This window comes from Belonocnema kinseyi, chromosome 8 (genome assembly GCF_010883055.1).
Source record: "Belonocnema kinseyi isolate 2016_QV_RU_SX_M_011 chromosome 8, B_treatae_v1, whole genome shotgun sequence".
NCBI classification, from domain to species: domain Eukaryota; kingdom Metazoa; phylum Arthropoda; class Insecta; order Hymenoptera; family Cynipidae; genus Belonocnema; species Belonocnema kinseyi.
In genome coordinates, this window is record NC_046664.1 from 70,897,668 (window position 1) to 70,923,288 (window position 25,621).

At 25.7% G+C, this 25,621-nt stretch overlaps 2 protein-coding genes across 5 annotated transcripts in view; both read right to left on the reverse strand.

Moving 5' to 3' along the window:
* Window positions 1-477: 477 nt before the first annotated feature.
* Window positions 478-20,324, reverse strand: LOC117178328. Of its 2 annotated transcripts, XM_033369734.1 has the most exons (5): window positions 19,981-20,324; window positions 16,310-16,509; window positions 8,395-8,897; window positions 3,706-3,913; window positions 478-965 (listed from the first exon to the last, which is right to left on the reverse strand). In XM_033369734.1, the coding sequence occupies exons 3-5, from the start codon at window positions 8,733-8,735 to the stop codon at window positions 732-734; spliced, it is 783 nt and encodes a 260-aa protein (XP_033225625.1). In that variant the 5' UTR covers window positions 8,736-8,897; window positions 16,310-16,509; window positions 19,981-20,324; the 3' UTR covers window positions 478-731. The 2 variants fall into 2 exon arrangements, with proteins under 2 accessions (XP_033225625.1, XP_033225624.1); XM_033369733.1 differs by lacking the exon at window positions 16,310-16,509.
* A 2,715-nt stretch (window positions 20,325-23,039) lies between these two features.
* The window catches only part of LOC117178752 (mitochondrial import inner membrane translocase subunit Tim23), a 30,313-nt gene continuing 27,731 nt past the window's right edge, over window positions 23,040-25,621 (reverse strand). For all 3 annotated transcript variants that reach the window (XM_033370192.1, XM_033370194.1, XM_033370193.1), the window contains exon 5: window positions 23,040-23,248. In XM_033370192.1, the coding sequence (XP_033226083.1) occupies window positions 23,239-23,248 (10 nt within the window). In that variant the 3' untranslated portion in view covers window positions 23,040-23,238. The remainder of the gene's footprint in view (window positions 23,249-25,621) is intronic.

Below are 25,621 nucleotides of genomic sequence, written 5' to 3' on the forward strand. Positions count from 1 at the left end.
CATCCTTTTAGTTGAAAATGTAATACTTTTGTTGAAATTTTTTTTATTGAAATTTAAACTATTCCATTCAGTTGAAAATTTATGTCTGTTATTGAAAATTCGTCTTTTTTGGTACAAAAATAATCTTTTTGGTTGAGAAGTGAACCATTGTAGTTGAAGATCCATCATTTTAATTGAAAATTCATTCCTCTGGTGGAAATTCAACTATTTTGTGGAAAACTCTGGGAACAGTTACAAATTTAAATATTATGTTGAAAATTCTGTTTATGTTTGGTGTGCAAATTAATTTTTTTAACTGAACATTCAACTATTCAATTTTGGGTTGAAAATTGATCTTTTTTAATTGAAAACTCATCTTCTTATATGAAAAGTCATCTGTTTGGTCATCTTCAATATAACTATTCCAGTTTAAAATTCATCATTTTATTTCAAAGCTCATCACTTCGAAGGAAAATTTAATTGTTTCGTTGATAAAATCAGTCTTTTATTTTGTTGAAAGTTAACTTTTTCGACTAAAAATTTAAGTATTCCGATTTTGGTTGAAAATTTATTACAAAAAGAACTGTTAGAAGGCATTTGCATCCCCTTTTTTCGGAAAAAATACCCCTTTTTCACCTTAGATTTAACCACTGAACCGCTGTGATCCCTGTAATAATGATTAATGAATAATGAATAATTAACAAATACTAAATACGGCATTTTTGGAAATTATATAACTAATGTAATGCATCTTAAAAGCAGCAGCACAATTTTTCTCCTAAAGTGCTATTTCTTCGTTTTGCCATGATAAAATTTATAGTGAAAATCAGAATCCAGGCGAAGAAATTTAACCAGGTGGAAGTGATTGCAAGTTGAAGAGAAACGCCTGTATTTATTTCGTCTCCTCGTCTCCAATTATTTGCATCTGGTGTGAGATAGTCCATAAAATCAAAAATTGAACCGCAGGGAAGACGATTGTGAATCACCTATCGAAAAGTGGCGAGTCAGACTTTAATACTCCATAAATAAATAAATTTCATTAGGTTTACGGTATTCGAAAAGCTATTTGATTAAAACTAAACAATTTTGGTAATTTCCAATGACTTGTTAGAAAAAAGTGGTCAAAGTAAGCGCCGCGAGCCTACAAAAATAGGGTTTCGTGGCCTATTAGGACGTTAATTAAGTAATTCAAACTTCCCCCTCTCACACTTTCCCACCCCTGCTCCCTTTTTCCCACTTCTCTCCTACTTCCCCTTACTGCACCATTCGCTTCCCCTCGCTACCGAAATTTCCCCTCCTTTACTTCCCATTCTCCTCACTTCCTTATGTAACACTCCCCTTCCCCTACTTTCCTTGCCCTGCCATCACATTCCCTCCCCTACTCGCCGGCACTACCCTACAAGCCTTCCCTTTACTTTGCTCACTACACACTATTATTCCTCCAACTTTCCCTTTCAAATTTCTCCTCATTTCCTCTACTTACCCTTACCTTATTTTCCCATCAATTCCTTTACTTTTCCCTCTTCCACGCCTCTTATTCCTCCGCCAATTTTCCCCTAATTCCTCTATTTTTCCCTCGCCCCATTTCTCCTATGTCCCCTCCGATAATGGTTCCTACGTTCCCTTCGCTTACTTTCCCACAATTCCTTTACTTTTCCCTTCCTTAATTTCCCCTACTCTCCCTACTCTTACATTCCCTCGATTTCTCTCCCCTAATTTCCCCTCTTTACCTTACTTCTCATCCCCTTGCTCCCGCGCTCATTATATACCCTCATTCTCCGTAATTTACCCTAATTTTCCTCCCCTTATTTTCCTCCACTCATTTCCCCTGCATCGATTCCGCTTGATTATCATTACTTCCACTTCCACTTCCCTTACTTCCACACCTCTTTCCGTCCTCTCACTTCCCCCTTCCCGCATTTCTCCTACTTCCCTTCCCTCACTCCACCCTTATTTACCATCATTTTTAGTCACTTTCCCTACTTTACCTCTATTCATTTCCCCTACTTCCTATTCTTATCCTTCCTATATTTCCCCTAAAAGCCTCTCCCCTTAGTTCCCCTTATTTCCTCTTATTTTCCTTAATAACACTCTCCTTACTTCCCGTTTCTAAACCTATCCTCAAATCCCCTCAGTTCCAATACTCCCGTAACCGTTACTTTCCCATTCTCCTCCTACCCTCATTTACCTTCACTTCCCCTATTTCCTCTTCACTGATTTCTACTACTTTGTCTCCGCTAATTTCCCTCACTTCCCAGACTTCTTTCCTCCTTTTTCACCACTGCTTGTACTTCCATTCCCATTATTTCCCCTCAACCCCTTCATTTCTCCTACATTCTCGCCTTCTATTTCCCCGTACTTTCCCTTTTCACACTATCCCCACTTTCCCGCCCCTGATTCCCCCGTTTCTACTACCCTACCAAAACTACAAGGGTTTCTCCTCAGGGTTACAAAACCCTGAAAAAGATCATTTATATTATTTGAAGATTTTTATTTTGTATCAGCTTTCATTATCACAATTGTTGTTAATAAATTCAATATGCATAACGCATAATAAAGTTATTATTATCAATACGAGATATAGAAGGAATATTAACCTATCAACTATAATCCAAATTTGGTATAATGGTAATAAAAATGCTCAATGAATATATACTGCGAAATACGTGGAAGAAATTAAAATTATTGGCTTGATAAAAATACTATGAAGAACAAAATATTATTTTAGGCTTCAGTCATTCTTATATTCCCCTTTTTCCTGTTTTCAAAAAAATTCCCTTTTTCAAGAAATTTCCCCTATTATTGTGAGCTATCAATTAATAATAGAGTGGTTTGTACTTTTTTGTGGTATTTATTTCATTGCAAAACTTATCATGCTAGGTTCCCGATTAAAATTTCGACGATGTATTTTGTTTATTTAACGAAAAACTATTTCAAAATAAAACAAAACATTTTTTGACCTCAATATTTAAAAATGTTACCATTTACAGATTATCCAAAAAAAAATGAGTACAAATTGTTTAAAAAATGTAGGTACCCTAGAGTATCCAGACAAATGTCGATTTTTTAATTTTCTAAAACTTTGAAGCGAACAACATTTTTTGTTGTGAGGAAGTTTTATTTTCTTCCTTTCTTTTATTTTCCTTAAATTATTTTTTTATTTGAATGTTGGACGTTACAGAAGAATTTAAATCTTGATTTATTCTGAATTTAATTTCTTCAATTTTCCATCAAAAAATTTCTTTTAATGTTTTAATTCCTTTTTTATTTTATTTTCATTGCTTATATTTTCTTCTTCATGAAAATATGAAATTTCTTTTAAATTTCTGGTGTTAGAAAAAAAAACTTAAAATAATTAATTTAGTCCATTACAAATTTTTCTAATTGCAATTTATTTTGAATCAATGAATTTAAATAAATTTAAATATCTACAAGAATCGTTTGTAGTCATTATCCAATGTTTTGTTATTTAATAAAAGTCAATTTACTAAATACATTGTTTGAATAATTTTTTAGGTATTTAAATATATTTGTATGCATTATTTTTTAACGAAAATCGAATTTCATGCTCAACCAAATTTTCAGAGCTAAGTTTTTTATGGATTTTTAACTACTCACCAAAAGCTTTTTTCTCACACCAAAAATTTGAAAAAAAATTCAAATCAAATGTTCAGTTTTTGGAAAGGTGAAATTGGTTTTCACATTTTCTTTTTTTTAATAGATTACCTGAATTTCTCGACCTCTCGAACCAAGAATTTTAACCAGATTTCTTCTATATTGTTCGCAGGTTTTGTAATATCCGTCTGTAAGGACAACTGCATGGGCTAAAGATAACAATCCTAAAATTGCAGCCAAAAAAGATGCAAGCATCCATTGTTTACAAGGCGGTCTTTGCTTGGATCTCACAACTATGACAGCTTCATTGATAAAATCTCTGAAAAATAATGAAGAAAATTAATTCTACTTTAAATAATTAATTATTTAAATAAATAATCAATTCCTAACTAAGGTAAGTAGTAAAAGAAAGGTATGGCCATAAATCTAAGTTTTTTAATTTTTCTGTAATGTAAATGTTTTTAATTTATTAAAAAAGTAATTATTATTAATTAATATTAATTTATGAATACAAAACCTTAATCACTGGATTTATCTATCTGTATATTATTTTAATTCTCTCCAAATATATCAATCCTCTACTTACCATAATTTAAAAAAGAACTAGCATCATGAATGTGTAGTTTTCGATTTGAGAGGAAAAATTGAAGTCAGTTTAAAAAATAGGACTTTTAGAAATTTGAAAGAAATTAAAAAATATTTTTTAAACTTTCAAAAATTGACATTATTTGCAATTTTCTTTAAAAATTAATTTTCTTAAAAGAAGAATATTTAAAATTTTCACATGAATCTTAAGAAATGTTTTTTATTTTCTTGAAACTTTTTAAAATTGCCAAAAAGCTTTGAATTTTTTTTAATGTAGAAATCAATTTGTTTGCATAAATATAATTTTAAACTTTCCAAGTTTATCAGCTGGAAACCTTATTTCAAAAAAACTTTCTAAAATCTAAATATTGTTTTACAAAAATTTCATCTCTTTGTAAATCATAAATTAGGTTTCACATTTTTTTAAAACTTCCAAATAATATTTTCTAAACTGATTCACTATTTCCTAACATTTTTTAAAACATTGCAGAATTAAAATGCCTTAAATCTTTTAGATTTTTTTCTATAATTTTAAGAATCTTTTTCAATGTTTCAACATTTTTTAAACCGTCTCTTAAAATTAATTTTTGAAAATAAAAAATTATTTTTAAATTTATCAGGAATCTTTAAAAAATTGCTTTAGTTTCTGGAAACCTTCCGAAATACTGGATACTTTTTCGACCATTTAGGAAATCTTTCGAAATGATATGAAAAATTTAAACTAATTTTTCTTAATAAAAATCATTACAAATTTTCCTACTAATCTTAAGAAAAATTGTTTATTCTCTTACAAATTTAAAAATGCTTAAAGAACTTCTAAATTCTTTGTTCAAATTCTACAAAAATGTAAATTTTGTAAGTTTTTTTTGAAATCTTAAGTATTCTCTTAAAATTATTTCAAACGAATATTTTTAAAAATCAACTAAAATTTCTTCACAGTTTTTTGAAATCTTCTAAGTTTTGAATTATTTTTATATAGCCTATTTGAAAATTATAAATATCTTTGAAACTTACAGGAATATATTTAATTTCCTCTTAGAATTAATTTTTCAAACTGAAAAATCTTTTTAAATTTTCCCTGAAATCTTAAGAAAATTTGTTATGCTCTGAAAACCTTTCAAAATTCTTTCAAAAAACTTCTTTTTTTAATATTCATAAATCAGCATTTTTTAAACTTTTTTTTTTAAATCTTCTCAAGCTTTAAATTATTTTCGAATCTTAAAATTTCCCCAGAAATCTGACTGTCAAACAAAATTTTTCACGTAACCGCTTACGAGTGACAGATGTTATTTTTCTCAATTTAAATTCTTTTAAAAATGAGAAAGGCGTCAAAGAACAGATTTTTCATTTCTAAAAATGAATTTTAAGAGAAAATTGAAAAGATTACAAAACATTTAAAATCATTTTCTAACATTTCGAAAGAGAATGAAGACGTTTTTAAAGCAAAAATGATTGCATTTTGCATAATTACACAATTTTAGAATAAATCCAGTAAGTTTAAGAGATATTTATAAGTTTCAAATAGATTTAAAAATAATTTAAACCCAGAATTTAGTAAGTTCTTTAAGTCTGTTTTAAGAATTTTTAAAAATTTCAACAGAATAAAAATTTTGCCTTTAGATTTTTTCGAAATTGCAGGAAATCATTTCAAATGATTTGAAATCTTTCTTAATTTTCGTGTGAACTTTATTTTTAAAAAAGCATTTTAAATTTTCCCCCGAATTTTAAATACTTTTCTTGTATTCTCTAGAAACATTTTAAAATTCTTAAAAAGCTTCTGCAGAAAAAAAAGCTTGAAAATCTTCCAAGTTCTTTTAGGATAATTTTGGAAATATTTTGAAGTATTCTATTAAGAAATTTGTTCAATCTCTTAAAACCTTCAAAAATTCTTCGAAAGCTTATTTTTAGAAAATCTTCAAAAATTTAGTGTTTTAATTTTTTTTAAACATTTTTTAAAGTTTTAAATTATTTTTGAATTATTTCTAAACTTCCGAATATCTCTCAAGCTAACTAGATTTTTTTTTAATTTTACGATCTTAAAGATGATTCGAATTTTGAAATGATGTCTTCCAAATAAAAAATCATTCTTAAACAGCTTATTTATTAAAACCTTCCAGAAATCTACATTTTGTTTGATTTTTTTTTAATATTGTCAAGGTTTCAATTATTTTTCAATCTTTTCAAAATTGCTTAATGTTCTAAATATTTTTAAAAATAATTCAGTTTTTCTAGAAAATGTTAGAATCCAGCAAAATTAAAAAGATTGTCGTAAAATCTTCTTGATTATTTTTCGACATACTTTAAAATCTTCAAAAATTACAAATTGAATGAAAAATTAATAAAATTTTAAAGATAATACTTAAAGATATTTCCAATATTGTCAAAAAAGTACCAACAAGATTTTAAAACGGTTTTTTTTAATTATGCAGAAATTTTTAAACATTTCAAGGCAAAATCGATTCATTTTCAAAGATATTTGATAGGTTTAGAAGTTTATGCAGAAATTTTAAAAAATCTCGAATTTTTTTGAAGGTATTTAAAAGATTTATAAATTTTGAAAAGATTTAATAAATGATTTCCTGCAATTTCAAAAATGAGTGTAGAAAAAAAATTTGTTCATCTTTTGAAGATTATAATATTTTAGAAAAAAATCGAGTCTGTTTAAGAGATATTAGAAGTTTTTAAATCATTAAAAAATAATTTAAAACTTGTAGATATTTCAAAATTGAAAAAGAATATCTTTGAATATTTTGAAAATAAGATTTTAAAAATTTACAAAATTGTAAAAAAAATACAGAAAATTTTAAGGCAATGTTGGGGAATTTATGAAGTTTTAAAGAGATTAAAAATACTTTAAAACTAGAAAAGATTTCCGAAAATGTATCAAATATTTTTTAATTTCTTTTGAACGAACTTGAATTTTTCGTAATATTTTGTGAAGTAAAAAATTCTTTAAAAAATGTTCTAGGTTCTTTTTTTAACACATCTGAAATCTTCTAAAATATTTTTGTTTTTTCTCAAGAATCTTAGGAAGTTATATAAGTTTTAAAACAAGCTAACAATACTTATTTCCTTGTTCTCAGATCTCAGAATCTAATTTTAGCTCGAACTTGAGTCTTAAAAAACTTTTAACAATTAACTTTTAAATGTCTTCTAAAATTATTCGAATTTTCCTTAAAATATTTTTAAAAATTCTACAAAATTAAAAAAATTGCCTTAAAATCTTCTAGATTCTTTTTCGAGAATTTTATACATATTTTGGAATATTTTAAAATATGCTTCTAAAATTCATTTAAAAATAAATAAAAATCACTTTCAATTTCCCTTCTAATCTTTTTTTTCAAAATCTTCAAAAATCAACAGTTAGTTTACAATTTTTATAATTTAATTCTCATCATTTCATTTTTCTCGTCTCTTTTATGAATGTAGAGAAGTTGAAAAATTATAGTCTGGTAGCAAAATCTTAAGAACAGAATTATTTCCTAATATTAAGAAATCATTTACAGTTAAAATTGTATTTTTTATCAACACCATTTTGAAACATTCATAAATACATTTGATTATGAAATATTTTTGTTATTGCCATTATTGAAGAATCATTACGATTACAATTTTCTCTTTCAGAAATAAATTTTTAGATAATGTTCAGAATTCCTGAAAATAAAACCAAAAATCCAGCGGGTAAATTTGGACAACCACCATAAAATGTTCCTACTGCAATTTGAAAAAAAAATAAAAAAGAGGAACGAAAAATGAGAAGACAAATAACCACATCCCCTTCCTTCTCTTTCAATTTCTTTTGTCTTTTTTACTTTTACTATTATCAAATCACAATAAAAAATCGTTGGTACAAAATAATCCCCAACGTTTCGGCTCTATTACAGCACCATTATCAAGGCAAATGAATAAATAAAATTCGAGCAGACAGGAACAGCATCGTGGTTTCGTTGCTGTTCCTGCCTGCTGGAATGTTTTTGATTTTTTTTCCTTAATTAGGGTACTGTATGACTACCAAAAATTTAGTGATTATTTGTTACAGATGTCTTTTTATTGTTCACATTAGTTTTAATATTAAATGTTAGAAATAGAATTTTTAATTTGATTTTAATGTAATTTAAATGTATTAAATTAAAAAATTTTAGAATTAAAATGGCTGTCAATCTCTTTTTGTCATTCCAGAAAAACAGAAATTACTTTGGGTTCAAAATAATTTACCTGTTATCCGGTCTCCGATTTCGACTAACCACTCTCGGTTCATCAAGACCCTTTGGAATGCAACTTCTATATCCATGATAAATACCAAGACACAGCCCAATAAATAAAACAGGGGTGAGACCATAAGTTCCAAAATGGCAGATTTTTACGTCCCCGCCTAGGAATGTACTAAACGTATTCACTCCATATAAAATGCATCCACAATCCACGTTCATACAAACACCCAAAGTCCAGGACCAATATTGCCAGGCAACCACCAAAGAAACGATGGAAATTGTTGATAAAATCGCAGTAATCGAATATAAAGCACCGAGATAACTTTCTGCCTCTTTTGCATTCATTTTAGAAGGAATTTGACAATCCAAAAAAGTTATCTTTTGCTTGAATCGATTTAAAAAAGTTATCTCATCTTGGTCAATTCTTCTGATCAAGTCTTCAGATCCATCCTTCTCAGATGACCAACCTTTCTGACGTTGAATTATTTTGGATGATTGATAAGACACCTGAAATTCAAATTTGCAATTAAAAAATAAGCAGGCCTTCCACACAGTCCTTTTTTACTCTCAGATTTTTTTAGTCAGTTTTTGAAATTAAAAGATCAATCTAGTCACTTTTCATCCAATTAATTAATCTATAGGTTAACCGCTATTGGCTTCAGGTCTATACCTATTTCTCAATTTTCTTGCATACTTTTCAAATCTTTCAGGGTATTTTAAAAGATCGCAAAAAAATGTTATCAGATTTTAATAATTTGAAATTCTTCCAAAGAATTTGAAAAAATCTACAGTATTTAAAAAAATTCCTAGGACTTTTCAAGATCTTTAGAAAGTTTTATGAGATTTCAAAAAAGTTCAAAGCATTTGAAATCATTTAGGGTAATTTTAAAAAATCCAAGGAATTTTCAAAAGTCTTACACAGTTTCAAGAAATTTTAAAAGATTTTGAAGGAGTTTAAATATTTTAGGGTATTTTAAATGATTCCAAGGAATTTTCAAAAGTTTCAGAAAGTTGTAAGGGACTTCAAAAGAATTCAAAGTTTTTGAAATAAGTTAGGGTATATTTAAAAATTCTAATGAATTTTTAAGAGTTTTAAACAATTTAACGGAATTATAAATAATATTTCCTTCATTTAAATAATTTGAAGGAATTTCAAAGAATTCGAAAGATGCTAGGGTATTTTTAAAGATTCAAAGAAATTTACAAGGGCGTTAAAGAAAGTCTAAAGATTTCAAAATATTTTGAAGGAATTAAAAAATTTTAGGGTATTTTAAATGATTCTAAGAAATTTTCAAAAGTTTCAGAAAGTTGTAAAAGAATTCGAAAGAATTCAAAGTGTTTGAAATAAGTTAGGGTATATTTAAAAAATCTACTGAATTTTCAAGAGTTTTAAACAATTTAACGGTATTATAAATAATATTTACTTGATTTAAATAATTTAAAGGAATTTCAAAGAATTCGAAAAATGCTACGGTATTTTTAAAGACTCAAAGAAATTTTCAAGGGCGTTTAAAAACGTTTATTTCAATAAATGGAAAGGATTTTCAAGGTTTTGAAATATTCTAGGGTATTTTAAAAGACTCCAAGGCATTTCAAGAGTTAAAAAAATTTTTAAAGGAATTTTGAACGATTTTGGAAGCTGTCAAGGTACTCTTGTAATTTTCAAAAAATGTATTCATAAGAATTAAAATATTTCCTAGGATTTTAATTATTTTCCAATATTTCAAGGTATCATTGAACATTTGTAACAATTTTATAAATTTTCACATATTTAAAAATATTCTCAGGAATGTCCAGTCGATTTTAATAATTTTAAGAGATTTCGAAGAATTTGAAAGATTTCAGGGTGATTTTTAAAATTCAAGAGATTTGAAAAGATTGTAAAAAATGTGAAATATCTTAGGCTGTCTTAGGGCATTTTTGATAATATAATTTTAGAGCGAGATTTTCTAATTTAATAATATAATAATGTAAAGTAATTTAAAAATATTATAGGTATTTTATGGCATTTTGAAAGATCTTAAGGAATTTTCAAGAACTTTAAAATGTTTCAATGGATGTGAACATATTTCAAAAGATTCGAAATATTTTAGGGTATTTTAAAAGATTCCAAGAAATTTTAAATATATTTCAATACTTGAAGGGCTTATACAAGGGATTTTTATGATTTAAGAGCATTTTAAAAGAATTCAATGTTTTTTTAACTTAAAAAAAGTTTTAAATAATTTGAAATCTTTTCGGTTATTTTAACAGATTTTAAAGACTTTTAGAGTGTTTCTAGAATATCCATGGGCCTTTTAACATCTTCAAAAAGCTTGAAATGAGTTTAAATATTTTAGAGTATTTTAAAACATTCTAAGGAATTTTAAATCGATTTTAATCATTTGAAGCGATTATAAAGAAATTGAAATATTTTCGGATATTTTAAAAAATTTCAAAGAATTTTAGGGTACTTATAAAGAATCCAAGGGATTTTCAAAATCCTTAAAAAATTTCGAATAATTTGAAATATTTTAGGGTATTTTAAAAGATTCCGAGAAATTTTTTCAGTTTAATTCAATGATTTGAAGGGATTTCAAAGACATTCATATATTTTAGGGTATTTTAAAAAGCTTCAAGTGCTTTAAAAAGTTTCAAAGGATTTTGAATATTTTAGAGCATTCACAAAAAATCGATGAATTTTTAAGAGCTTAAAGAAGTTTCATAGGAAGTAAAATATTTTTGGGTATTTTAAAAAATTCCAATACATTTTCAAGAGCTTTAAAAAGTTTCAAAGAATTAAAATATTTTTGGGTATTTAAAAAAAATCTAAGGAATTTTCAAAATTTTTAAAGGATTTGAAATATTTTCGAGTATTTTAAAAGATTCCAAAGAATTTTAAGGTATTTTTAAAGCATCCAAGGACTTTTCAAGAACTTTAAGAAGTTTCAAAGTATTTCACATATTTCAGGATATTTTAAAAGAATCCAAGAAATTTGCAAGAGCTGTAAAATGCTTCAACGGATTTAAAATATTTTAGGATATTTAGAAAAAATCTCAGGAATTTACAAAAATTTTAGGGGGTTTTAAATATTTTCGGATATTTTAAAAGATTCAACATCATTTTAGGGTATTTTTAAAACATCCTAGGAATTTTCAAGAACTTTAAAATGTTTCAAAGGATTTGAAATATTTTAGAGTATTTTAAAGAATCCAAGGAATCTGCAAGGGCTTTAAAAATTTGCAAGGAAAATTTAAAAGATTTCAAAGAAGTTGAATATTTTAATATATTTTTATTAATTCCAAGCAATTTTCAATTGATTTCAATAATTTGAAGAGATTTATAAGAATTTTAAAGATTTCATTTTGATTTTAAAAATGACAAGGAATTTTCAATATCTTCAAGAATTTTAAAGAATTTCAATAGTCTTGAAAGGATTTTAAAAGGTTTTAAAAAATCGAAACATTTTAAGGTATTTTAAAGGATTTAACCGAATTATAAATTGATTTTAATTATTTGAATTGAATTTAATGCATTGGAGCATTTTTGAAGAATTAAACAGATTTAATTAGAATTTTCAAGAGCTTTACCAAGTTTTAAAGGGTTTGGAAAATTTCCAAAGAATTTGAAATATTTTAGGGTCAAATGATTTCAAAAGGTTTTAAAGGATTCCAAGGAATTTTTAATTGATTTCAATCATTAGAAGGGATTTCAAGTGTTTTTGAAACTATTTTAGGGTATTTTAAATTATTACAATGCATTTTCAAGAAATTTAAGAAATTTTAAGATATAGAGCCATTTTACAGGACCTATAAGATTTTTAGATATTTTCCTAAATTTCGCAGGATTTTATCAGATTTCCGATAATCTCAGTGATTTTAAAGGATTTTAAAGCTCTCGAAGTGTTTTAATAAATTTTACAGGATTTCAGGGAATTTAATCGAATTTCAAATATTTTTTGCAATTCATTTGCATTCTTCATCATTTATGCTGCATTTTTTTTAATTATTCAAAATTCTCTTGAATTTCTTGAATTCACTTGAATTGTTCTTCGTTCACTTAAATCTACTAAATTCAATCGAATTTTTTTTATTCAAAAAAAGTTTTTCCTTAATTCTTCATGCATTCTTAAACTCACTTGGATTTCGTCGAAATTTCCTTAAAAGTTTTTGAATTCCCTTGAACTTTACTGAACTGATTTCAAACTTACTGAATTTAATGAATTTTCAAATGTTTTTCAATAAGGGCATTATTAATGCACATTAGTCACTTTTAGTCACTTTCTGGTTTAGAAATTAGTCACTGATGGTCACTTTTTCGATTAAAATAGATCACTTTTTTAAATTGTTTTATTCCATTTATAAAAGATTCTATAGTAGAAATTTACGAGTATAAGACGTTCGTCTTTAAATATTAATGATCATGGAAACTGAAAAATTATTCAGGGAAAAATCAGAAAATTCTAAAATCGAAGTTTTGTGCCCAACCTGACGTCACGGAAAAGGCGCCAAATTAAAACCCGATTTGAAGAAACCTTTTCTCTAGCTTTTTTAACAGATTTTCTTACAGGTACTTTTCTGGGGGGGATTTGAGCAGACTTTGTTTTCGTTACTTCATAGACAGTATCTTTCATAGCGCAATAAATTTGTAATCAATTTGTATTAAAACGGAAACGGCCATTTATAAATAGGATTTGTTTAACTACGTTTGCAGCTTTGACTTTGAACAGATCCGCATGGCCCGATGAACGGCGATCAACTGCTTTTTCCAGACGCAAAGTCGAAATCGTGATTGCGTGCAGAAAATGATAAATATTTTCTGAAGCATATTTTTTTAACGATGTTCAATCGCCATTGCAATTGCACACTCTCTATTTTACTTTAAACGAGGGAGAAACAACTCTGGTAATCCGCCATACTCCAGGTAATCCATTGTAATCCGCATAATCCAGTGTAATCCATTTGTAATCTGGAGTAATCCAAATTGTATTTCGGTGTGATCCGGCCGTAATCTGTAATAATCAAGCTTCTAATCAAGTGTCATTCATTTGTAATCCTGAGTAATGCTAGTATTCCTGAGAAATCCATTTGTGTTCCGCATTAATCCACTTGTTATTTGAAGTGATCCAATTTTATTCCGAAGTAATCCATTTGTATGACGGATTAATCCTAATGTAATCTAAATCTACCCAGTTCTAATAAGACGTAATCCACTTGTAATACCAGTATTCCTGAGTAATCCATTTGTGTTCCGCATTAATCCACTTGTAATTTTAAGTGGTTTAATTTTATTGCGGAGTAATTAAATGTATTTCGCAGTTATCCAATTTTATTTAGGAGTAACAAAATTGTATTCCAGAGTAATTTGCCTGTGATTAGGAGTAATCCAGTTCTAATTAGGTGTGATCCACTTGCATTTCGGAGTATCGGGCTGTAATCTGGACTAAACCAGTTCTAATCGAGTGTAATCCACTTGTAATCCTGCGTGATACCAGTATTCCGGAGTAATCCATTTCTGTTCCGAATTAATCCACTTGCAATTAAAAGTGATTTAATTTTATTGTGGAGTAATTAACTGTATTCCGTAGTTACCCAATTTTATTTCGGATCAAATTGTATTCCGGAGTAATTTGCCTTAATCAGGTCTAATCCAGTTATCTAATCCAGTATTGATTCAATTGTATTCCTGAGTAATCCGTCTGTAATCTGAACTAATCCAGTTCTAATACGGTGTGATCCACTTCTAATCCGGCATAATCCAATTGTATTCCACAGTGATCCAATTGTATTCCAGCGTTATCAAATTGTATTACGCCTTGATCCAATTGTACTCCGCAGTGATCCAATTGTATTCCGGAGTAATCTGTCTGTAATGTGAACTAATCCAGTTCTAATAGTTGTAATCCACTTGTAATCCGCTGAAATAAAGGTATGCCGGAATAACTCACTTTAATTTCTGAGTTATAGAATATAACATGGAGTAAATTCTCACCTGATCCGGTGTAATCTACCAGAGTAATCCTTTTTTTATTTTTTAATAATACACTTGTAATCTGGAGTGATTCACTCCTGATCTAGTGTAACCCACTTGTAATGTGGAGTAACCCCGATATTCCAGAGAAATACACTTGTATTCTGGAGTATTCCGCCTGTAATTTGGACTAATCCAGTTTCAAGCAGCTGTAATCCACTTGTATTCTTGAGTAATATCAGTACTCTGGAGTAATTCGATTGTGTATCGCATTAATCCACTTGTAATTTAAATCGATCCAATTGTACTCCGGTGTAATAAAATTGTACTCTGGATTAATTCAATTTTGTTTCGGAATAATTCAATTGTATTCTCAAGTAATCTGAATTAATTCGGTTCTCATACGGTCTAATACTATTTAGTTAAAAATTTTCTTTTAAATTCATTTTTTTACCTGAAAATTGAACTATTATATTATTTATTAAAAATGATTATTTTTTAGTTGAAAAATCATGATTTTGGTTGAAAATTAAATTCATTTTTGAAACATTAATATATTTTGTAGACAATTTAACTATATCGTTGAATGTTGTTTTTTCTTTTTGGTTGGAAATTAATTTTTTAAACTTATAATTTAACTATTCACTTTTCAGTCTATATAATTTACCTTTTTTTAACTAAAAAATCAACTATTTGCTTCAAAATTAATATATAACGAAAATTGTAGAAAATTACTTTTCTAGCTTGAAAATTCGTTGTTTTTTGTTGACAATTATTTTCCTTAAATGAAAATTTAACTATTCCTTTTTTTATTCTAAATTAATTTTTTTGCACTTGAAAATTTAACTATTAGGTTGAAAATGAATGTATTTTGTCAACAATTTTTTTTTCTTTGGTTGTAGATGCATCATTTTAGTTAAAAACTCATCTTCTTTGTTTAAAAGTAAACTATTTTCTTGACTGCTCGGTCATCCGAACTGATAATGCATTCTACTGCGAGTAATCCAGTGTAATCCAAATTAATTGACTTGTAATTCGAAGTAATCCTACTATTTAGGAGTAATCCATTTGTATTCCGAAGTAATTTCCCTGTGAGTTGGATTAATCCAATTGTAATCAGGAGTAATCCAGTTACAATATGGGGTATTCCGTTTGTAACCCGGGATATTCCACTTGTCATCTGAACTAAATCTAGTTATAGTCCTGGATAATATACTTATAATCTAGTTAATTTAAAGTATAATTTAGGTAATCCAAGTGCTTAACTTGTAATCCAGAGTTGTTATGTAATTCAAATAGTTTTCAGCTATTATGTTCAAATTTTATTGTATTCATTTTTTTAACTGATAATTCAACTACTTCATTATTGATTAAAAGTTGTTATTTTCTGGTTGAAAATTCATGTATGTTGTTGAAGAATCATATTTATCAATATAATATAATCTTTTTGATTGAAAATTGATGTCACTGGTTAAAATCGGGAATTTTATTTTTTGAAATTTTTCAGTCGCCCCAGATTTTTCAGTCGTCTCCTAGAATTCTTCTGAATTTCATCGAATTCTTCTGAATTATTTTGAATAAAAAAAAAATTAGTCACAATTATAATGCACATTAATCCTTTTTGTCACTTTCCGGGTTATAATTTAGTCACTATTAGTAACTTTATCGGCCAAAAAAGGTCACTTTTTCACTCCTTTTGAGTAAAAACTGTTTTATTCCATTTATAAAAGATTCTGTATTAAAAATTTTACAAGATTAGAATTTAGGGCTTTTATATTAATGATCAGAAAAAAACAGGGAAAAGTGAGGGAATTTTTAAGACAACATTTTGGGACCACAATCTCTAATTTTTTTTTTTTTAATATTTAAAAAAATTTATTGTAAATCGATTTGGATATCATTTTTTTATCTCATTTAGAATTTTTAGTTTGGACCAAATGACTGACCTAAAATTGAAGATTTTGCAAACCTAATATTGTAGATTTTGATGATTGGGTTGAATCGTACTGGAACCTTGTCGTGCCGTCCTTGAATTAACACATCGTAAAAGTTAAAACACAATTTGCATCTTGGTTCGCACTTTTTTCTATGAGAGGAGCGACGGATATTTCAGGTCTTTCTAATTATATTTTCTGAATATAGAGACTCTTGGCATTGTTGAAGCAAAATCTACAAAAGATGAAATCACGAAGTTCAAATATTTGTTGAGTGCGCGACACACTTAAGACTCCACGATGCACGCAACTTTATTATTTTTCTGTCAGTGAACGAATCCAACTTTTGAAATTTTTTTTAGAAGATTAGAATATTCAGTGTTTGGTATAATAAATTTATATTTTTTAAGGCAAGGGAGTTTTATTATTTACTTATTATTATTTCATTTCATTAATAATTTAATATCTGGCCTCGGACTCATCACACCATTGACACTATTTGACAATTTTGTATAGCGATGACATTATTTTGCTACTATTTCGAAAAAAATTACACTGAAGATACTATTTTCTCAGAATTTTCTGCCGATGTCACTATGTCTTTAATTTTCCTCGATTTTTTTGTCTACGTCTTAAAATCTTACTGTTTCTTATAAATTAACAAATTAAATAAATTTTTAACTAAATAAATGAATTTCCAACTATAAGAATGAATCTTTAAAAAAATTATTTTTGAATCACATAGTTGAATTTTCTACAACAAAAAAACGATTTTCAAAAAATAGTTAAAATTTCAACTAAATAAATGAATTGTCAAAAAAAAAGATGATTTTTTCGGCAAAAAGGTTAATATTCTACCACGAAGGAAAAATTTTCAACAAAATGCATTCCTGTTTAACCAAGAAGTTGAATTTTCAGTAAAGAAATGAATTTTCAACTAAACACCGAGTATTTCAAGTTTCAGTTTAAAAAAAAGTATTTTCTACCAAAAAAGACCAATTTTCAACAAATTATAAAGTACAAACTAGAAAAACAAAACTTTTTTAACCAAAATGGAGTAGTTTTTTTCAGTCAAAAAATTGATTTAAAACAATAGAAAAAGAACTCTCAACAAAATAGTGAAATTTTTAACCAAAGAAATTAATTTTTAACTGTAAGGATGAATTTTCAACAAAAAAGAATTAATTTTGAACCAAAAAGATGAATTTCTCGTCAAAAAGATTAATATTCTACCATAAAAGACGAATTCGAAACAAAATGCTTGCATTTTCAAACAAATAGTTGAATTTTTATTCAGTTAAAGAAGATAAATTTTCAACCAAACGCGGTGTATTTAAATTTTCAGTAATGAATTTTCAACTATAAAGATGAATTTTCAATAAGCAAATCAATTTATATAAAAAAGATTAATTTTTCACAAAGAAAATGAACATTGTTAACATCTTACCATAAAAGACGAATTTTTGACAAAAACATGAATTTTCAACTAAAGAACATAAATTTTCAACCAAAGTTAGTTGAAAAATTAATTTTCAAACAAAAAAAGAATATACAACAAATTAGTTAAATTTTTAACTAAAGAAATAAACATTATAAATGAATATAATAAATATTAATTTTCTACTAAAAAGACGAACTTTCAATTAAAAAAAAAATTTTTCAACAAAATAGTTACATTTTTAACCAAACTAATGAATTTTCAAATGTAAGAATGAATATTCAAAACAAAAAATTAATTTTGAACCAAACAGTTAAATTTTCGTCTAAACAGTCGAATTTCCAACAAAAAAAGATTGAACTTAATCCAAAAATAGCTGTATTTTCAACGAAATAGTTAAACTTCAAAGGCAAAAAGACGATGTTTTTAGAAGACAGTTGAATTTTCAACAAATATTTTAATCTTTAACAAAAAAAATTTTTTTAAAAAATAGAATAGTTTAATTTCAGTTTAAAAAAATATACACATTTTTTAAACCAAAAACAGCTTAATTCTGTGCTAAATAATTGAAATGTATGCAAAATTGTTGAAATTTCAAGCCAAAAAGACGAATAATTTTCTATCAACAAAATAGTTCAAATCGGAAGCAAAAATATGAATCTTTCACCAAAAATTTTTATTTTTAGCTACTAAAGAACACGAATTTTCGACAAAATACATTAATTCTCAATCAAAAAATGGAATAGTTGATATTTCAACTAAAAAAGAAAAACGAATATGCAACAAAAAATTTGATTCCTCAACGAAAACAGATTATCAATTTTCAACTAAACATTAATTAATAAAAAAATTAATTTTCTACCAAAAGAATTTTTTTTTTAAATACAAGAATTTTAACAAAGCGGTTGAATTTTAAACAATGAAAATTAAGTTTCTTCTACAAGAGACGAATTTTTAACAAAGTAGTAAAAGTTTCTACAATGAAAAAGACAAATTTTCTATCAAAATGCAATAGTTGAATTTTCAGTTTAAAAATTTTATTTTCATCTAGTAATTTTCAATCTCTATAAAAAGATAAATTTTCAATGCAGTTAAATTTTCAGTTAAAAAAAATGTATTAATTTTTAACCGAAAAAGTTCAATTTTCAACCAAAGAGATAAATTACAAACTAAAATGATCAAACTTCAACCAAAAAAAATAGTAATTTAAAAAAAAGCTGTATCCTTAATCAGAATAAATTATTAATTCCCAACTAAAGAGTTGTATTTTTAACAACAAAAAAGATTCATCTTTAACGAGAAACGAGACAGATTCTCAAAAAAGTTAACTTTTTACCAAGCAAGCTAAATTTTCAACCAAGAAACATGATTATTTTATCAAAAAAGGTGAATTTTCTTACTACTATGGAAGGAATTTCAAAGGATGTTAAAGATTTTATTTTTATTGAAAAAAACAAAGAATTTTCAAGATCTTAAAAAATTTCAAGGGATTTCAAAATATATTTTAAAGCATTTAAAAAGGTATTTTAATAGATTTCAGTCATTTAAGACAATTTGCACTTTAAAAACTGAATTTAAATATTAGTTTAAATTTATTTAAATTTATTATTATTTAAATATAATTATTTAATAATAATATTAATTATTATTAATTTAAATAGTTGATTTTTTACCAATTTTTTTTTAACAAAAAAGTTGAATTTTCAATAGAATAATAAAATTTTTAACCACAAAAGATGAGTTCTGAGCCATAAGTATATTAGTAAACTTTTCAACCAAAGCGGAAAAATGAGAAAAAAAGAGATTTTCATGGAAACAAGGCAAAGAAGAGAAATTATTTAAAAAGGAGGAATAGTGGAAAAAGTGTAGAGTCTGCTAAATTTTGACCAAATATATTTGAAATTTATTATTTAAATTATTAAAGCATATTAACTTTTATTTTCTCTAATTGCACAATTAAAAAATCAGATTTTTTAACGTTACACTTCAGAATATTTGTTTAAAAATCTTAATTTATAATTAATTTAAATTAAATTATAACTATAATTTTACAGAATACGAAGAATATTTTTCATAAAGTATACAGTTCTATTTCTGAATCATCATCTATGAAGGCACATCAGCTTACATAAATAAATAGATAAATAAATTCCAATACCAAGCGATAGTCTTATTAATAATATTTAAAAAATAAATAAAATGCAGAAATTTTTAAAACTCTTGATTTACTAAAAATAAAAACATTAATAAATTCTTTTTCGTAATTACCGTTCTTCATTGTTATCACAGTTCAAAATTCCAAATCACACCGGAGAAAATAATTATTGTTGAACACTGAATTTAAAACAAAAAGAAGATCAGAGAATTGAATTTCATTTTGAAAACGGCACTTCCGAAATTAATATAAAACCCATATGAATTCGACTTTGTTCAGAAAACATAAATTGATGTTTCCATGAATGAAAGAACTTTAGATAAATCAAAATTCTATTATCAGGTGTATGCTGCGATGAAGATAGCCTCTGATAAGATTATGAGACGAACTACCTATATATGTCCAGGTGTTGTATTTCCAGGTGTTACGACAAATTTTATACTCATGTACCTAAATTTATAAACATTTTATATTTTTTATTCGCGATTCAAAGAAAAACTGAATTATAAAACTATGAAAATTAAAGATGATTTTTCGATAATCCATTTTTTTCATTAAAAAAATAAGGTAAATCGAGTTGAAACGCAACAATTCTGTTCAGAATTATCCATAATATGGGAATAAAATAATACTTTTTAAATATCACCTCCATAAATCGGTTTTATAGGGCCCCAAAAAAACTTATAAATGAAAAAATGGATTTTGCGAGTTTTTTTGCGTTTTTTAAAATACAAATCGTTTCTCATACATAAAACGTACACGTAATTTTTCCAAACAATTTATTGTTTTTAGCAATTTTCTCTTAGAATGGAGTAAGAAAGTCACCATTTTTTTTTAATTATTCACTTTTTGTCGAATTTTAAATATTAGAATTAGGTACTATCTAATTAATTTTAACAAATATAATTGTTTAAAAAATGTATTATTATTTTTAATAATATTCTCTTAGAATAATACTAGAAAATTACAGTTTTATAACAAATTTTCCACTTTTTGTCAAATTTTCGTGAAGCATGAGCCACCTCTAAGTACATTTTTTTCAACAACAAAAATTGACTTATTTTGTGCCGATTAGAAAATACGGAGAAAAAATTTTGGATCACCCTCTAATACCAACTCAAAAATTTTCAAAAATTCCAGGCTATTTCCCGGTTTCCGCGCGAAATAAAAAAACTTTTTCCTGGTTGACTTTCAAGCGTTTATAATAATAATTATTCAATAATAATTGCTTTATTATATAAATTTTGAAAAGAATTAAACATTTTAGAATTTCAAGACAAAATATGTAAAAGAGATCACAGCGGAAAAGAGGTAAAAAAAAAGAGAAAATAGGAGAATTATTTTCACAAAATATAGTATAGTTTTTAATTAATGTGAGAGGAATTTTTCATTATTTCTGCCATTATGAAGATTAAAAAAAATGTACCATGACTCTTAAAATTGTTAAATTTCTTAAAGTTCTCTAGAATTTGTTTAAAATCCCTTAAAATCGTAAGAATCCATTCAAATTAGTAGAAATCATTTCAAATTCCTTTGATATAAATTTAATTTAAATTATTCATTAAATTTATCCTTTAAAAAAGTTTGAACAAAATGCACGATTTTATTTTGTAATAATAAAAGCATTAAGTATTCAAAAATACAACTTTTTAAATATTTAGAGTTCAAACATTTTTTGAAAGGAAACCTCTTTCAATCTCTGAAACCTTTCAAAACTTTTAATTTAATTTATTCCCTAAATTTTCAACAACAAAAAATTATTTTCTACCAAAAGATGAATTTTCAATTCAAAAGCACAGATTTTCTATTCAATAAGATGAAAAAATTCAATCGAAATTTCCTACAAAAAAAGGTTGCTTTTTTACAAAATAGTTGAGTTTTCAACAAAATAATTCAATTTTTTATGAAATAGTAGAGTTTGTAACCAAAAGAGGAATTCTAGACGAAAAATATAAAAGTAGATTTTTCATTTAAAAATTATTAACTTTTATCTATAAAAGATGAATTCATAACAAAATAATAGAATTTTCGACAAAATAACAGAATTTTTATCGAAGAGAAATGATTTCTGAGTCAAAAATGTAATTGTAGACTTTTTAATGAAAATGAAATCACTTTCAACCAAAAAAGACTACTTTTCCACCAAAATATGAATTTTGAATAAAAAAAAGACGAATTTTTATCAAAAAAATATTAATGTTAAATATCAATTTCCTATAAAAAAGAAATTTTTAATCAAACAGTTAAATTTCCAACAAAATAATTAAATTGTCCATCAAATAGTACAATTTTTAAACAAAAGAGACGAGTTCTCGACTAAAAATATAATAGTATGTAAACTTTTCAATAAAAAATAATTAACTTTCAACAATAAAAGATGAGATTTTAACAAAATTGTCGAATTTTCAACAAAATAATTAAATTTTTATCCAAAAAGTAGAATTTTTAAACAAAACAGATTACTTTTTAACAAAACAGATGAATTTTCAACAAAGTAATAAATTGGAAATTAACAAGCAATGAAATTAAAAAACATCTGGAATTAAAATCTTCCAAATTAAAAATGTTTAAAATTATTTGCATCGCAAGTTTTAAAATTGGAAACTAAAAATTTGTAAGTGAAATAAAAAATATTTCTACTTAAAAACCCCTGAAAAAATGTTTCAAAATGGTCAAAATCCAGAATTACATCAACCAAATTTAGCATGTGCAATAAATGGATTATTTAAATTATTAGTGGCAAAATCTCAGAAATCTTTGACCATTCAGTTCTAAGACAATAATAAATATTTAAAAATACCTATTTAAAAATTGTTTAAATACCTGGGAATAAGCATTAAGTTCGAGTTAAATAACTTCCAATTTTTCTTTTCACAGTGCTGATCACTTTTGCAGCAAAAATTTTCCATAAGTTAAAAAAAAATGTTAATCAAGGTTAGGTAAGTAAATTCTTTAAACAAATTAAAATGCAATCGATCGAGAAAAAAAATTCCAAGCGCAAGCGTAATGCAGTGTTTATTTAACCAAATGTTTGAAAAGTATAATTTTTGATCTGCAAAGTGCAATATTCGATAAATTCCAAAGTTCCTTCCGAAAAATCTTTCAATTTCATTATACGAAATGAAAACTACGAATTAATTTCCCGATTTCACTTAGAATTTGCGGAGAGAGGATTTCACAAAAAGCAATAAATTCTGTATTCTTGAAAGCGATAATTTTACTATTTACATTTATTTATTTATTTATTTATTTATTATACACCGTATCGATTCTTGAAATACCGTTTGTCTTACAACTCGAGGTAAATTTTCTATTTACAACATAGAGAGGAAATTCGTTGCTAATCTTTAGTGGAGCGGGAAGCCAAATTGTCATTTAGATCTGCAAGAGAACAAAATCAATTAGGTATAAAATAAGTAAACTAAAATAAATTAATTAAAAAGGCAAATCAAAATTATATCAATTATATCAGAGCTCTCTTCTTTATTCCTCAGGGTGTCTACTCAAATCCTGGACAAAAATTCTCTGACAATTCCAGGTTTTTTTCGGGTATCTCAAGATTTTTAAATTAAATAATAATTTTTTTTAGTCTTTGTAAATATCTAAATGTGTCAAAATAATACTATTCATATGTTAAATTAAATAACTATGTTTTTTTTTTAATTTGAGAAAGTAGCTAATATGTTTAATTTAAAAAGGTTGGGAATGAATAAAACGAAAAAAAATTATTTCTTGCATTTGTCCCTAGAGTTCATTAATTTCAATAATAATTCAAATAAATTCTTATTTTATCTTCCCTTACTTTAAATTTAGTGCATATTTAAGTCAAATTAATTTGGGCACTATATCTAATAAATTAAATTTGAAACGCTTCAAATTTCTTACTTTTTGAGTAAAAATATTGTATTTTCAACAATATAGATGAATTTTTAATCAAACAGTTGAACTTAACACCAAAAAGACGAATTTCATTCAAGAAAGACGATTTGTCTATAAAATACATAAATTTTCCATCAAATAGTTGAATTTTTAATTAAAATGGATGAATTTTCAATTAAAAATAGAATAGTTAAATTGAGCTCTACGCTCAATTTAACAACATGGTTGTATTTTCAACCATATTGATGAATTTTCAATAGCAATAGTTGAATTTTAACTCAAAAAGATGAATTTAAATCTAAAATGATGAATTTTCAACTGAAATAATTAATTTTTCAACTGGAATACTTAAATGTTCAAACAAAAAAAGAATAAATTTTTAACAAGGGAGTTTAACTTTCAACTTAATAGTTTCATTTTCAATTAAATAGTTTAGGTTGCAAACAAATAGTTTAATTTTCTATTAAAAATGCCAACTTCCTAACAAGAACATTAACTTTATACCAAAAATACGATTTTTCAATCAAATAGTTGAATTTTAAGCCAAAAATATGAATTTTTAACACAAAAGTTTCCAATTTCAACTAAGCAGTTTAATTTTTAACCAATAAGGTAAATTTTCTAACAAAAAAATTAATTTTATACAAAAAAAGAGGATTTTTCAATCCAATAGTTGAACTTTAAACCAAAAAGATGAATTTTCATCTAAAATAATTAATTTTGAACTAGAATACTTGAATTTTCAAACAACGAAAAAATTAATTTTTAACAATGGATTTTAACTTGTAACTAAGTAGTTTAAGTTTCAACCAAAAGGTCAATTTCCTAACAAGAAGATTAATTGTATACCAAAAAGACGATTTTTCAATCAAATTGTTTAATTTTAAGCCAAAAAGATTAATTATAAACACAAAAGTTTCAATTTCAACTAAGTAGTATAATTTTCAACTAAAAAATAATATTCATCTGGAATAGGTGAATTTTCTATCAAAAAGTTGAATTTTATACAAAAAAAGACGATTTTGCAATTCAATAGTTGAATTTGAAAACAAAGAGGTGAATTTTCAACTAAAATAATTAATTTCCATCTTGAATACATGAATTTTCAAACAAAATAAAAAAAGAATTTTCAACAAAGAAGTTTAACTTTAAACTAAGTAGTTTAATTTTCAAAAAAAAGGTCAATTTCCTAACAAGAAGTTTAATTTTATACCAAAAAGACGATTTTTCAATCAAATAGTGGAATTTTAATCGAAAAAGATACCTAAAAAAAAATTTCACTTTCAACTAAGTAGTTTAATTTTTCATTAAATAGCTTAATTTTCAACCAAAAGATGAATTTCCTAACAAAAAGGTTGGTTTTATACCAAAAAATACGATTTTTAAATCAAGTAGTTAAATTTTAAACCAAAAGATGAATTTTCAAACAAAACAAACAAATTTTTAACCAAAACGTTTAAGTTTCAACTAAGTAATTTAATTTCCATCTATTATGATTAATTTTTAACTGTAATAGTTGCACTTTCCATCAAAAAGATGAATATTTAACAAAATAGTTTAACTTTCAACCAAGTAGTTTAATTTACAACCAATTAATTTAATTTTCAACTAAAATTATGATTTTTTCATTAAATTGATTAATAGCAATAGTTGAATTTTCAAGCAAAAAGGTGAATTATCAAACAAGATTAATTTTTTACCAAAAAATACACTTTGACAAACAATTACATCAATTTTCAAACAAATGAATGAATTTTCAACCAACAAAGAAAAATTTACAAATAGCTGACTTTGAATCCAAAAACATGTATGTTTAACAAAAGAGTTTAAATTTTAACTAAGTTGTTTAATTTTCAACTAAAAATGATCAATTTT